The 15090-nt window shown below is 40.8% G+C and overlaps 1 protein-coding gene across 1 annotated transcript in view; it reads right to left on the reverse strand.

Moving 5' to 3' along the window:
- Positions 1 to 14813, reverse strand: part of Tprg1 (tumor protein p63 regulated 1) — a 107958-nt gene extending 93145 nt beyond the window's left edge. The window contains exons 1-2 of the mRNA XM_059277385.1: positions 14592 to 14813; positions 4405 to 4496 (exon numbers count right to left, since the gene is read on the reverse strand). Of these exons, the coding sequence (XP_059133368.1) occupies positions 4405 to 4496; positions 14592 to 14813 (314 nt within the window). The remainder of the gene's footprint in view (positions 1 to 4404; positions 4497 to 14591) is intronic.
- Between the last annotated feature and the right edge of the window lie 277 nt (positions 14814 to 15090).

Raw genomic sequence — 15090 nt, forward strand, 5'->3', positions numbered from 1 at the left:
GTCAAAGGTCAATTTGAAGGAGCTGGTTTTCTACTCACCATGTGGGTTCTTGGATTGAACTCATGTTGCTAGGCTTTAACCTGTACTGAGCCTTCTCAGTGGCCCTGGCTTTGTTTTACTTAAAGATCTGGGGGACCCAGCCTGAGAAAACTCTCTAAGCCAGCAGGGGTGACCTGCACACTTCCACTTACCCTGCCAAAGCCAAGAAACAGAATTCTCAGTTTTTTGACCGTATTTGTGCTGGAGAAGCCACAATGGGCTCTCGAAGGGATGCCACATATGAAAGAAGTGGTCCATGCCCATCAGCAGGCTTCAGAACAGCACAAAGGTACACATGGAGAGTGTTTCAGCCATGGCATGTCAGAACCTTTATCTTTGCTGCTGTGACTCTAGGGTCCCCTTCTGAGTCCGGACTCCTCATCTTACCCAGATGACGCTTCCTTTTTTGGACAGTTACTGTGGAGACTCCATGAGGAAGAACACTTTAAAATGCGACAGAAATGTTCGTGGGTGTTGTTTTGTTTGTTTGTTTGTTTTTTCAATCAAATAGTATGATGGATGCTTCAATGTCTTTCCAGTCAAAGTCTTTCTCCACCAGCATCCTTGGCTCGGTGCTTTGATTTTAAAGAATAATAATAAGCACTTAATTCTGTGTTGCACTGGCTGGTAGTTTGAAAAGAAGTGGTTAAATAAAAGCTAAGCCACCTAGTGACTTTCAAAAAGTATGTGACATCTAGGAACAATACAAGGAAAGTCCTGGAAGCAGTATTTAGAGGTCATCAAAATTAGACGGATGACATTCTTTCAGTGGCAAATGCAAGGACAGCACTTACCACAAGGTGTGCTACATTTTGAATGTTCAATTAAATGTAATTATTAAAACATAATCGTCTTTAGCGAAATACATAGAGGCCAGCTAGACTTACATATTCCAAAAATTAGCAGTGGGTGTGTTTCTTTCATGAGATTAAATTTCTAACAGGCTAAACAACACACTGAACCAAATCCATTAGCCCAGAATAAAGATTAAGCCAGGTGTGATAGTGCAGACCTGTCAAGAGGATTAAAATAAACTGTTTCTCTATCTTTATTTTGGTACAATAATGATAGTACTTTATTGTTTCAAGTTCATCCTCGGCTACATATAAGACCCTATCTCCAAAAAAAAAATGTAAAAAGTAAACTCTGCTTCTGTTTGTGCAGCTGTTGCGACAGGAACTAGCAAGCAGGATCCACACTCACGTCTTCTGCAGTCACTCATTCATTTCTGAGAACGGAGGTGTGGTTTAACTCCACGCGTGTTCTATTCTCCGTGTGCCTAACACTGGAAGTTCATTAGATTTCATGTATTTGCCATGCCCAAGTCCTGAGACAGAAACTGGGTTGGTTGGGGGAAAGCAGGTAATGAAACATATTCTCCATGTCTTTCACAGATGTCAAGAGAACAAGAATTGCTTGGCCTTGTCACTATGAGTGGGTCTCCTCGTGGAGGCGTGAGAAGAGTCTCTTCCGCCGCTCACCCTTGTGTGTGGAGGGAAGAGCCCATCTCCTCCACCTCTCACCGCACTATAGACATGGGCACCTGGAGTGCTCTATACTGAGGAGACTCTGTGGCCATCCTGCCACACTGTCTGGGACACGGCAGTGTGTCAAGATGTTCTTGGGGCTGGCTTAATGGATCTCTTCTAAAAGTATGTGTACAATTTTTTTTAAATGTCTTTTTTTAGAAGGGCCAAGAAGGAGAAGAGAAAGAGAGGTTGAAATGAGGATCACTTTGTCTTTATAACTGTGTAGGCATAAAATTCCCCTTAAAAGGATGCCTGAAAGCCTGGACTCTCCCTCTCAAGTACTTGTGATATTTTAGCAAGACTGGGATCTAAATGGAGTTATGGCTCCCTGTCCGACTCCACCTCCCAGCTTCTCTGGCCACTGTCTACATCCCCTCCCCACATGCCTTCAAATTCATTTTTCTTCTATTGCTAAATACTATATACATATCAGTTTAGATTATCATAAGGGACTCACCTGGATTAAAATGGACAACAGCTTTACTAACACGTTTTTATCCCCTTTGCTTTATATAGAGGCCCTTCTCCAAGAAACAGTCATGCTGGGCTTACTCTCCATTCTGATGAGAGTGTCCGGGCTCATATGTAGAATGATATACACACTCTTCCTGTATGGACACCCAGACATAATTTTCCCTCAAAAATGTCTTTAGTTCTATATGTGATGAATGGCAATATTTAGGGAAGGATCTAACGGGGTTGTAAGCATGTTTCCTACAGTGTTTCTTACAGAATGTTTCTTCAATAAAGTAGGACTCTGTCACCTTCTAAACACACAGTGACCCAGTCAACTCTCAGTCTTCCAGGCCCAAACCAAAAGCTAACTGATGACTTCTCCTACAGGCAATGAAGTGCAAAGATCCTCAAAGGCCAGCTGTGCCGACTGCCAGTTTTTCCTCTCAGCTCCCAAAGCATCCTTCAATAACAGCCCTGTGATAAATGGTGCGGTGCTTAGCATTTCTCCTCCACAGTGGTAACATGTTAATCTTCTGTGACGGAGAACACAGCAGGGCTATTACAGGGGAGAGGAGGAAGGTTTCTTACCTTCCAGCACAGGCAAAACAGGGGAGAACCAGGGAGGACTCTGTCAGCCACAAGCCCGGAACAGGCCCCGCAAATGCACAGCTTCCACCGTCGAAACCTTTCTAAAATTTTATAGCAAGCTTTTCCATTCACCGCTGGAAAAGGTGCTCTCGGTGAGCTTAATAGCCGACTAATACTACATTAGCTTCTCACGGTGTAAAAGCTACAGGCACGGCCCACCTGGGCTTTGTCTGCACTGTTGACGTCTTTTCCATCATTGCCTTAAGCTTGGACAGTCTACCAAGCGACTAACGAGGAAATTAAGTTATGGTCTGCGGTGTTTGCCAGTTTTGTCAGTATCAGTGTAGATAACTGTTGTGATGCTGAATTCAAGCTCTCTGGAATCTGGGTGCTTATGTTTCCTAACCAGAGCAGACTTTTCATTTCATGGGTCCAACATGGCTCTCCGTTTGAATGAAGAATGGGGAAGGGAACGGATCGTAGATTTGTCCAAATGAATTAGTGAAAAGCTTACATTATAGGCTTCCTTTTTCACTAGTGTTAACTCAGGGATTATAGTAACGGGTAAGATATACATGAATGAAGGAGAAAGGGAAAGGAAGATGTAAAAACAGGAGGAGGAAGAGGAGGAGGAATAAGTAATAGCAGGAGGAGCAGGAGGAGGAAGAGGGGGAGGCAAGGGGGAGGAGAAAACTTTTCACCAATTATTAGTGCTTGTGACTGGGAGAGGGCACTAGTGAAGCATTTTACAGTAGCTTCTCATTTTGTCCTCTCAAAACCACATCAGATATGAATTTAGTCTCATAAATAAAGACACAAAGAGTAAAAAGAAAAAAAGACAAGAAAGTTAGTTTTGATTTGGTTCTGGGAAGGTGTTTGAAAGAGTAGTGTAAAATGTAACCACTCCGCTCGACTTCCTGCTTGTTAGGATCCCATTTTTCCAGCCTGGATGGTTAAACTTTCAGCCAGAGAAGCTTCCCTGCTCAAGAGGCAAAGACTACACACTTCTTCCTTCAGCCCTAAGGACTATTGGGTTACTGGAGCTCTGAATCCCCAATAACAATATTTACTGAACCCATCAAAAGTTGAAGTGGGTGTTTTAAACATTTCCACATAATATTATGGGTTCGATAGTAGACAGACACCCCCGAAATGTATCACTGAGTATGTGAAAGATCACAGGCAGTGCAATTTCTAGGAGGGACAGAAAGGTAATTATCTCCATGTAGCATTCCCAGAGGAAGCTCTCCTTTTAAGGGAGTTCTTAAAGGGAAAGGATGGCATTATGTGAGCAATAAAGACTTGTGTGTTCACTTGGTTCTTGTCCTACCTTTCCCCGTGGCCTGCCTTTCCTATACTGCATGCTTTCCCTAGCATCGCTGTCCATACCCACATAGAACTCAGACTATATATGAGACCTCTTCTGTCCCTTTTCTTATTTTCTTTCCATGACACCTAGAGTGAAATGATCAGCGGCCCCGTGTAGTTACAGAAAGCACCCTTTAATGGAGAGGGGTCAGAGCTGGGCACCTAGAAAGCTATTCAAATAATTCTTGAAAGCAGTGATACGGACCTGAGCCCATGACTGCAGTGGTGCCCACCCAGAAAGATCACAATTGGAGTCAAATGTGTCCATTCAACCAACTAAGGGGACCCTCTCTAGAAGGAAAAATCAATACAGCACCATAACAAAGCCCAGAAGAGTTCCTGTAACATACGCATCTCCTTTTCTGTTCCAGTGATAATCAAGCAACATGTTTCCACTACCTTTCACACAGCCATATATACTCACTCTGTCAGGAGCCAGAAGCCTTGAACAGTCTCTCCAGAAGTCTGTTTTATGTGGCCTCTCAAGTCTTCCATAGCAGTCTCAATGGCCCCTGGCTGAGTGGGAGAAGAAATCATTTCACATAGGGAAAATTGAACACACTGTACTTCTGATTAGTTAGAATGGCCAGAATCTCCTCCTGCTCCTCCTCCTCCTCCTCCTCCTCCTCCTCCTCCCTCCTCCTCCTTCTCCTCTTCCTCTTCTTCCTCTTCCTCTTCCTCCTCCTCCAGAAGACTAAGCCTGTTTTTGCGATTGCATATTCTGTTTCACTGCAAGGCAGAGAACTTGGTCTTGAACTCTGTGTTTTAATGCTAGCTCTATTGTGTAGGCCAAAAGTATTCCAGGTCTTATCTTCTCAAATCCTATGTTTTATCACTGGAATGAAAATAGCCATTTTCAGAAAGTTCAAAGCAGCTAACTAACTAACTAATTAACTATATATAGCATATATATAATTTTTTTTAAAACCTTCCCAGATTCCAAGAGCACATTTTGATAAAACACAAAATGTAGCTTCCTTCCAATGCTCTGATCATCAGTGTAGCTCAACTCTGTCTCCTCCTAACTTTCACAAAACAAGTGTTCCATGTCTGGGCCTAGTTCTATGTGGTTAACAGATTGGCACCTGTTCTAGTAAATTCATACCCTCCCTAGTCCACTTATTCTTAAACTTTGGTGTACATCAGAGCCATGTTGAAACATTTCTAGGACCCTTCCCAGTTCATATTCAGTGAGCATTTCTAACACGTGTCTAGGTGACATTGTTAGTAGGAAGACTGTACTTGTAACAACCAGTGCTCTATACACAGTTATTCTCAATGCTTGACTGTACACCAGAATCATCGGGGAGACAAAAAATCCTAAACCAGGATACATACTAAGCCAATTATTCCAGCAGCTCTGTGGATAGGTACATAAGTACATCAGGGATTTTTAAGAATGCATACTATCATATAGGGGAATAGAGACAAGGAAAGAGTAACAATGCTTCAGATGAACTAGCTAAGTACTTTATCTGCACACCAGCTCCTTGGTTCCTTCTGTACAGCCCAATCCACCCACAAAAAAAGGATACAATACCTAAAGGGAAGTGAATGACAAGATTTGTCAATAATTAGTTCTGCAGTGTATGCTCACTACTTGGCTCTCTGGCTAATAGACTGAACTAAACCAAACCTTCTGAGCCACACAGAAGGCTGTGACCATAGGCTCTATACGTCTTCAAGAAAATGTGGTCATAGCTTTTAGAGCCAAAGATTCGGATTCCATCATTTTAGTGAGTTTCTTCTTGAGCTTGACGGTCAGCTACTGGACTGGACGATTTTTCCCTCTGCGTCATTGTCTGCAGCTGGCTTCAGGCTGGTCAGAAAGCTAATATTGGCACCCCACGCTTGCCGAAGGCTGTGTGGCATAAAACCAGCAACTTCTGGGGTTTCCTTCAAATATGATTAGCACTGCTGCCACAAAAGTTTATGCTGATGTCATTCACTTCCAGGGACACTGCAGGCATCGAACTACCCTGGGAGAGACATACCCTGAACCTCCTGGTAATTCTCCCTTTGCTCAACCTTATATCCCCCTGAAGCATTCTGATTCTTCCAGGACCCACTTTCAAAGTCTTCTAAAATATAATGCTCCCTTTCGTGACTCAACATTGGTATTTTTCTCATAATTTCTTTACATAATTTTAGCCTCACAAATATAACTCAGTAGTGAAACTAATACTTTTCAGAAAAAAAATGTAAGTAGACTTGGAGAGTAATTAAATAACCCTAAAATAAGCATTTTGCTGAATGTTTTCATGCCACGCAGTTCACCAAAAATATGTGAGATGAATATAATACTGTATAAAATTTTAGAACCTTACTATCTTCCATACCCAAAGCAATTGCCAAATCTATCAAAATGAAGAATGATCTATATTTGATCCAGATATATCTCTGTGAAGTTATACTTCAGAAATTCTTGCACACATTCAAAATGGCGCAGCTGAAGAACTCTTTGCAGCCTTGTATGTAGGCAGCAATAAATGAGGAGCACTATACAAATGCTGATCAAGAGGGTGCTGCATTATAAAATGTGTTCAGATAATATAATAAATACAATGACGGTATAGGAGTAATAACATATATTGAGAAATGAAAAGAAAAAATAAAACAGGAGAGGGTAAGGTAGGCCACCCTGCTTACGCAGAATTATGTGGAGTAAGTATATTCCTGTTTGCTGACACACAGCTAAAGTAAGCATAAAAAGGTCTATGAAATATATTAATGTTGGTTTCCTTACAGTGGGAAAACATGAGATGGAAATAGACCATGAAAGTGATGCTTTCCTGTATACCTTTTCAAAAGCTAAACACTGCAAGTAAGTGTGTTATTTAGGGAATGCTTTGATGCTCTCTACAGCTCTGTCAATGTTGGCATTGTCTGTACCATTCTTTTCTTTTCAGAATGAACATTGCTCATGCCCTTTCTAGAATATAGAACAAAATGTTGCCCAACAGAGAAATGTGTTTCCTTCACTTGTATTATTGTAACTAACCTTTTGTACTTCATAAATTCAATCTAATAATTTAGAATAAAAATTTTAAAGTACATAGGCTCGTGTCTTAGGTATTAAGGTTTAATCTCAGTCATGCTTATGGCTCTCTGGAATCCATGGTAAGTCATCGTGGTGTTCTTCATTAGTCTGTTAATTTGTTAGATTGTTGTGATAATTATTACTGTAAATGAACTACTGGGAGATACCATGAGACCCTATACATTAAACAGTAACAAACACTGAATAATGAGAGGCTTTACCATCATCCTCATTATTGCTTATGTTAAATAAAAGGGAAATAGCCATTCTAGAATTCAAGGATCAAAGGCTCGGTGCAATTAAGCACTTAGCTCTGAGACTGCAGTCTAAGAGAAACAGGAAACTGTGATCAAATACATCATCCTACACAACATAGTGACTCTACTCTCTTACATTCTAGCCCTGAGTAGTTCCAGGCAAAGCAAACCTTCTTGGGGAATTCCAAAGACTTGCATCTCTGTTCCGTTGCATTTCCGTGATCTAGACTAGCCCAGGGCCAGTGCTGACCCAAACAATACCCTTGACTTAGTCACTGTTTTCCATGTAATAAGCTCCTTGTGTGCAGAAAGAACCAGCGGTTCAGAAAAGACTTATCCCAGAGACTCTGGCTCCCACATTTCCTTTGTGGCTACTATGATGGCTAGCAGAGGCCATTTTGCAATGAACACGTAAGTAAGAAAATTAGCTCCATTGGCCATGATCTGTAAAGGAAAAGAAAATTTGTATTTCCTTTTAAAAAAAAGTTATAAAATTCACCTTATCACATCCTTACTGTGGTTCTGCTCTCACAAAAGAACAAATCATCTTTATGGCATCCCTCAAGAAGTTTCACACAATGGAAGCGGAACAACCTCTTGCCCAGGGAGATGTTTATTTTCTAAACTAAATGGAAGCTCACACAGGCAATAACAATAAAACTAATAAATGTATTTGTTCCCGATGTGAGGGCAAGTCACCGGGAACCCTCGAGCAAGAGAAGAGGAAAAGAGAGAGACTATGGGAGCCAAATTAGTGTCATGGAAGCAATGACATCTCACCACACAAAGGGGAGTCCTGAACCTGCTTATTAAAGTCTCGCTGCTCACAATAGAACACAGGCTATAAAAAGGCCATGGGGAACCATTAATTAAATATTAAAAGATCAAATAGTTTTAGTCCCATTAGTTTGTATGTAATTTACATTCTCTAGTATAAATTTAGAGATAATTCTCCATCTCAAATCGCTTTCAACTTTCTGATAAGGTATCTGCAAATACAGAGCCCTACAGGGAGTTTAAAAATATCCTTCTCCATGTGGGCTAAGCATTGTTCTTTTCATAAAAAGTTGCTTTTGAACATCAGTCTCCACAACCAAGATGATTATCATAATATACCTCAAGTTATTAGCCTTGAGGGATACTTTTGTTTGGAGAAGGCATGGGGCCTTTTTTAGATATATCCAAGCAATAATAGCAGACACACCACAACCAGAGAAAAGGGTGGCAAATGGACTGAGAGCAAGGGCTTTAGACTTTCACTTCTGCGATCTTGTATTCATGCCCCAAGGTCACAGGTAGTACAGGGACGGTGTCAGGAGTTGTGCATTGCAGGTATGCTTCCCAGATCCGGCATGAGCCTAGGGATGCTGGTGACCTTGGACAAGAAATAATTCCTTCAGGTACTTTAGGATGTTCACTGGATATTCCCTCAGACCCACTGTCTCTGAGAAGAGGTCTGTTAAATTAAGTCAGAGAGACCTAATTTTCACATATAATAATAATGACCAGCAAACCACAGCAGGAGTTTAAGAGGAGGCGAATAATTTATTTTTATGATCTGGTACTTAGATGTGTGATATACTGTCTGATACTATGATGCTAAAATTACCACTTATGTGTCAAGAATTCCTATTTCTATGCCAGTCACTTCTTTGCAAATCCCTCTTGAAACTCATAGAATCGATCATTCTACTCCTTATACCTTTGGATATCAATTCCTGGCATCCGAAAAACTGAATGCCATGCTATTACAGAAAGCCAATGAATACCTTTCCTTCCCAGATCAATGATGTGAACAGAAAACAGTCTAAATATCCACCTAGTGGGCTTTGAGGTTTCAAGTGCTCAAGCCAGGCCCAATGTTCCTCTCTCCCTGCTGCCTGCTGATCCAGATGTGGAATGCTCAGCTCCCCCTCTAGCACTGTGTCTGCCTGCACGCCGCCAAGCTTTCTGTCATGACAATAAGGGACTAAACCACTGAACTGTAAGCTAGTCCCAATTAAATGTTTTCTTTTATAACATAAATAAATAAATAAATAAATAAATAAATAAATAAATAAATAAATAAATATTCACCTAAAGTGAAACACATTATATATATGTAGTATATATCCCCAATGTGGGATGCTATGGAAGTAATTAAAAAATGATGTCACAAAACTATTGTGGCCATATGAAATATTTACCATATAATTCTAACTGCATACAGAAATTATATATGAAAAACAAAGATCCACCCACAAATGTATAAGAGCACATGTAATACATTTTATTTACTATTGAACAGTGAGATTACAGTGACTTTTATTTTCATATCTATATTTTCTAATTTTTTATCAACAACTTTTTTCTTGGATGATGATCCTAAAGTCTTTTAATAAAATACTTCAGCAACAAATTCTTCAACTTACTCACTCAGTGTTCTTTCCAATTTGTAATGCATATACTTTAAATTCCTAGCCTAGCATGAGTTGATTTGTCTGTGATTGTGGCAGGGAACCATGGTACTACAAATAGGTAGCCAGGAAAGTGGTTCCAGCCCTCCATTTGCTGTTTAGTAGACTCTTGGGAAAGTCAAATCTCACTCACTATTGTGTTACTGAAAATGAGTAACTTGAAAAGCAAGAGCACACCAGCATTGGCAGAAAGTCTGTAGAAATACAGACTCGAATTTGTTCACCAGCTGGACCATGACATCTGAGATCTCACTTCAGATCTAAGAAGTCATCACTTCACGATAACTCTCACACATCTGAAACTTCAAGTATTGTGGTCTTACTTAATTATTCCTTGAGAAAGTCAACCAGCCTCCTCTTTCCTGCTACAGACCCTTGTGTCAACATTTATATCTCACCCTAGAGATTGTGGTGAGGTCATAGGCACCTTGTTGCCATTTTTATAACCATTTTTTGAATTGTGGCTGCACACAAAAATAAGAGAGGAGGTACCAAAAGTAACAATGTTTGAAATGTTTACAGATGTGTCATATACTCTATGAATATTGACAAAGTTAGTTCATTTGGGGCTCTTTACAAACTTGCACTTTATTTATACTTTTCAGGTGAAGAAATTGAGACTCACGAACATATGTATGCATGCACAGACACACACACACACACACACACACACACACACACACACTTCCATCTTCTTAATAAGCAAAACATCTTGGATTTGATTTGCAAGCTAGTAAAACTAGATCATTCTCTCATTTATTTTAAAAAATGTTTATTGGGATAATGTTCATCCGAGAATATAAAGGTGATCAGACAAAAATCCCTGTGCTAAGTGTGGAATACTTTCTACTGAAATGTTGGTTAGGGGTTTCCCAGAGACCCACAAAATAACTCTTGGTCACCCACAAGAACTTAATGGTAAGACCCAGTTTAGTGTGCTAAAAGCATCACTTTGGTCCTATGACCTGGAGAAACCAAGCTGATACTGACCTTGAAACTTCTTCCTTGTTGGGTAGCTTTGAAAGAACTAGAAAGTGCTTTGTAGATTGACAGGGGAGCCAATCCATCAATAGTCTTATGCAGCTGTGAACCCTGTGAGCTATGATGACTAGAAGATGCAGTGGAGACAGCTGTGGCATAAAGGTTACGGGGAGAGCCAACAGCTTCTTAGTTGAATTTAAGACCTGCTCAACAGGAGGAAACTCATGCCTGTAAACATGGTGAAGAACTCATGGGTGGAGAGGCTAAAGGCCCTACAAACCTTACTTTGTGAAAGGGACATAGTACCAAACTATCTTCTAAGTATTAATCTTTGTACTAATAAAGTAGTACAACTCCTACCCCTCATCAGGCAGATGTTTCAATGCAGTAGATGGCAGTTAAAACAGAAAATCATAAATGGGACACATATATCATACCCTCCTTACATACAAGGTTCAATAAACATTGCAGAAGGGGGTGTGTCAAGATAAAGAATCAGAAAATCAGGATGAGTGTTTCAATATAATGTCTTAAGCACACGTCAGGGCCATTGTACTCATGAATCACAGCAATTGTGGTTGCCTGAACAAGACCTGCACAGGTTCAAGTCAATCAACATTCCAGCAAGGAAAGTGGAGGGGTTCTCAAAGCCCCATCCCTAGCTGAGGAGCTATTAGTAGTCAGTTGAGGGCTGCTGGAAGAGGAAGAGTCAGTTTCTTCAGAAGTGTGGTCCATGGTAGGTTACCCATGCTCCATTGAATGATATTCTACACTGAATGAATACAGGCAGCATTAACTGGACTTGGCGGGCTATAAAATTAGAAGAAAATGGAGAAGGAGGAGAAGAGGAAGAGAACATGAAACTATGTGGGCAATGCATAGGAGTCTTGGAGGATTTTGAGGGAAAATCAGAGGGTTGATATAATCTAAATTAGTTGTAAGCATCTATGAGATTACAGAAGGATAAATTAAGAAACTTCAAAGCTGGTCAGCATTAAATGTCCATGGGTTTTTCATCACAACTGTGTTTTCACTGCTTTCCCACTTGCTAGTGCACATTTGTTACATTTACACAATCTTCCGTACTATGCCTGCTGGTCTGAAGGGGAGCAGGGCATCCCTGAAATCTCACCCTCACAGCCCACAAAGCATCCTCAGGCTCACATTGGATTTACTGCTATATAAGACAGGTGTCCTCAGAAGCTCTTGAGGACTTGGGTCTGCCTTCTACAGGTCTGATGAAGAGGGTACCATCATGTAAAGATTTGTATAAACTGTAACTTTCCTCTAGGAAGAGCAGTGGACTCACAGCACCTTATTGAAGCTCTTGAACTTAGCTGATTCCATTCACCTGAAACTTGTTCACTCTTTTAAAAAAAGATTACTTGTTTTTTTTTAATCTTACACATATGAGTACTTTGCCAGAAGAGGGCATCAGCTCTCCCTGGAACTGGGGTTACAGATGGTTGGGAGCCACCATGTGGGTGCTGGGAACCCAACTTGATCTTCTGCAAGAGCAATAAGTAATTTTAGCCACCAAGTCGTCTCTCCAGCCTCCTATATGTTTATTCTGAAGATAAAGATAGTCTGTTTTCTCCTGCCTGCCTCTCAGGGTTGTGTAAAAGCCACAATTTTTAAAAGAAGCTGTGAATATCTAATGACACATGTAGTAGCTTCGGGACCATGTCAACCCATCTAAACAGGAACTCCATGGTTTAGCTCTGCTTTCCCAGTTTGTTTCCAAATGGGAGTTGGCCACAGAGACATTCATATTCATTTCCAAAGGCAGACATGAAACCAGTTGTTTTATTTGCTGAAGATCAATTCAGGTCACTCTGCACTACAGTGTGGTCAAGGAAATGACTGACTCCTTTGCTGGCCTGAGGCAGCATGAATAGCTACATTTCCCTCCAGGCCAGCTGACTTCCTCCCTCAGATTCTCCTATCCCCAACGCATTGGCAAAGGCACAACTTCTAAATGGGATTTGCCACTAAGATTTGAGTTGGTGGGAGAGGTAAGTTTTTCCTCATGAGCTCAACTTTGCCAAGAGGAATTTCAGTTTTGCCATGAAGATATTGCCTGTTCCTACTCGAGAGAGCCAACTGCTCTACCCATGCCAACTTCAGGACTACCATCACAAGCAAAGAAAAGAGCTTGGTGTAGGCTTTTCAGCCCACTTCCATAGCTGCACCAGCTCCCATCACTGGGCCCCTATTCTGCACCACGACTCTGTATTTTCTCATTAAACCCTGTCATCATCCATATCAAGCTCCCCAAACTCCAAAGGATGCTTACATTTCCTTTGCAGTTCCATCTCAACTTAACTTTGCATATTCAATAAAGTTCACATAGTTTGGAAAACAGACCATATGCTTGACATATGCAAAAACACTCACATAAACACAGATACTATAGCACCTACCAAAGTGCCTTGCACATAAGAGTCTACATAATGTTTAAATACACACATATGCATACACACTCACACATTCAGTTGCTTTAGTTAGAACTTTTATCTTAAACAAAGGTATATATCTTTAAAGCCACCAAATCTGGATTCATTAAGCTTTGTAAATAGTCTCAAATTCTTGACCTCCAGTTACTTATGATATTGAGTTGAAAAATATGTTTTGAAGGGCCAGAGAGAGGGCTAATCAGATAAAAGCACCGGCTACACAAATCAGTGAACCTGAGTGTGATCTCCAGAAACCACACAAAAACCTCAGTACTGGGGGACACATATATAACTCTAGCACTTCCACTGCGAGGAAGGAGGAGGAGACAAGAGAACTAGCCAGAAACCTTCAAGCTAGCCAGCCTGGGGTGTGCACTAGAGCAGAGGCACCCCACAAAAAGATCCTGTCTCAAAGTGGAAGGCCAGAATCTACTTCCACAAGTTGTCCTCTGCCCTGGTATCCAACACTCCCAAGAGGGAGAAAGAGAGAGAGATAGAGATAGAGATAGAGATAGAGATAGAGAGAGAGAGAGAGAGAGAGAGAGAGAGAGAGAGAGAGAGAGGAAGAAGAAGAAGGAGGAGGAGGAGGAGGAGAAGAAAGAAAGAAAGAAAGAAAGAAAGAAAGAAAGAAAGAAAGAGGAGGAAGAAAGAGAGAAAGAGAGGTTATTTTTCAACAAAAGATGTCCCATGTATTCATGAGAACTGTCTTTGTTGTTATAGTTCACATTCCCCTATCCCCCCCACTCAATAGATTATGGCTACTGTATGCATAAGAACTTTGGAGGACTACAAAAGATCAGGAAGCACAAAAAATCAAATCAACAAAGAGATAAGAAATCCAGGAAATACTTCCTACTTATCAAAATGCTAGAAACTTAATGCAGCAGACTTTATATACCCTGTACATAAGTCTTGTCCTCATCCATTTATTTGTCTTGTTCATTGCTGCAGTTACAAATTGAAAGTTTCAAGTTCTTGTTCCCATGATGCAACACCAGCATCCTAGCATCCATCCTGAGATTCAGCTCAGACTCAGCATCACTTTCCACTTCACTGTCTATGTCTTTTACCAAACAATGAGTTCACAGCTTTACATTCCAGCTACTGTGTTACAGATTCTCTAGCCATTAAACATTAATTCTTTGTGGCCAGATTTGGCATCATTGGAGGACTATACATATAAATGTATAGAGGCTACAGGAACTGTTTCTCCTTGAGCCTGCCTGAGAGATAAAACCAGAGACTTGCCTTCTCTGAAGTTACACCCTTCATCAGTACAATGGGGTTCAGGGCAACTACATGACATCATAGCCACTATTACAGAAGGTTCATAAATATGTAACACTTGGCAAATTCAATATAGAAAAGATAGTAAGATTTTAAAAGAAAATTGTAAACAGTATTTAAAATTGTGATTTTACCCGTGTAGCAAAGTACTTTCGCGAAGCATAGGGCTGGTGATAAGGATTGGGGTAAAGGGTGGATTTAGTCACGCTTGGTTGTCTTGAAATCCGCCTTGGTCCTGGTTCCTTGACTGAGTCCCCTCCATTCGTGGACAGGTGGTCAGTCTCGGAGGATTGGTCATCTCCCTCTTGCTTCAGAGACACTGGCTGGAATCCTTCAAAGCTCCCAATTGTTGACATGTCTTTAGCCTAAAACAAACAAACAAAATCTTTTCATTAGAGGATAAAATATGCCAACTGTATCCTGGCTATGGAAAAGGAAGTTATGACAAAAGATCTTCCCTAAAAGGAAACAGCCAAACTTTGATCAAACAGAGGCACCAGTGGATCACTCAGGAGCATAAACATCTAGATGCCATCTGTGTGCAGGGCCTTCACCAGAAGAGAGAAGTGGGAACTCTCAGGACAGAGAAAAGGAGCCTGTGAGTCGCTCCATTCCCTCAACTCTAATACCAGA

The sequence above is a fragment of the Peromyscus eremicus genome, chromosome 12, assembly GCF_949786415.1.
Source record: "Peromyscus eremicus chromosome 12, PerEre_H2_v1, whole genome shotgun sequence".
Lineage (NCBI taxonomy): Eukaryota > Metazoa > Chordata > Mammalia > Rodentia > Cricetidae > Peromyscus > Peromyscus eremicus.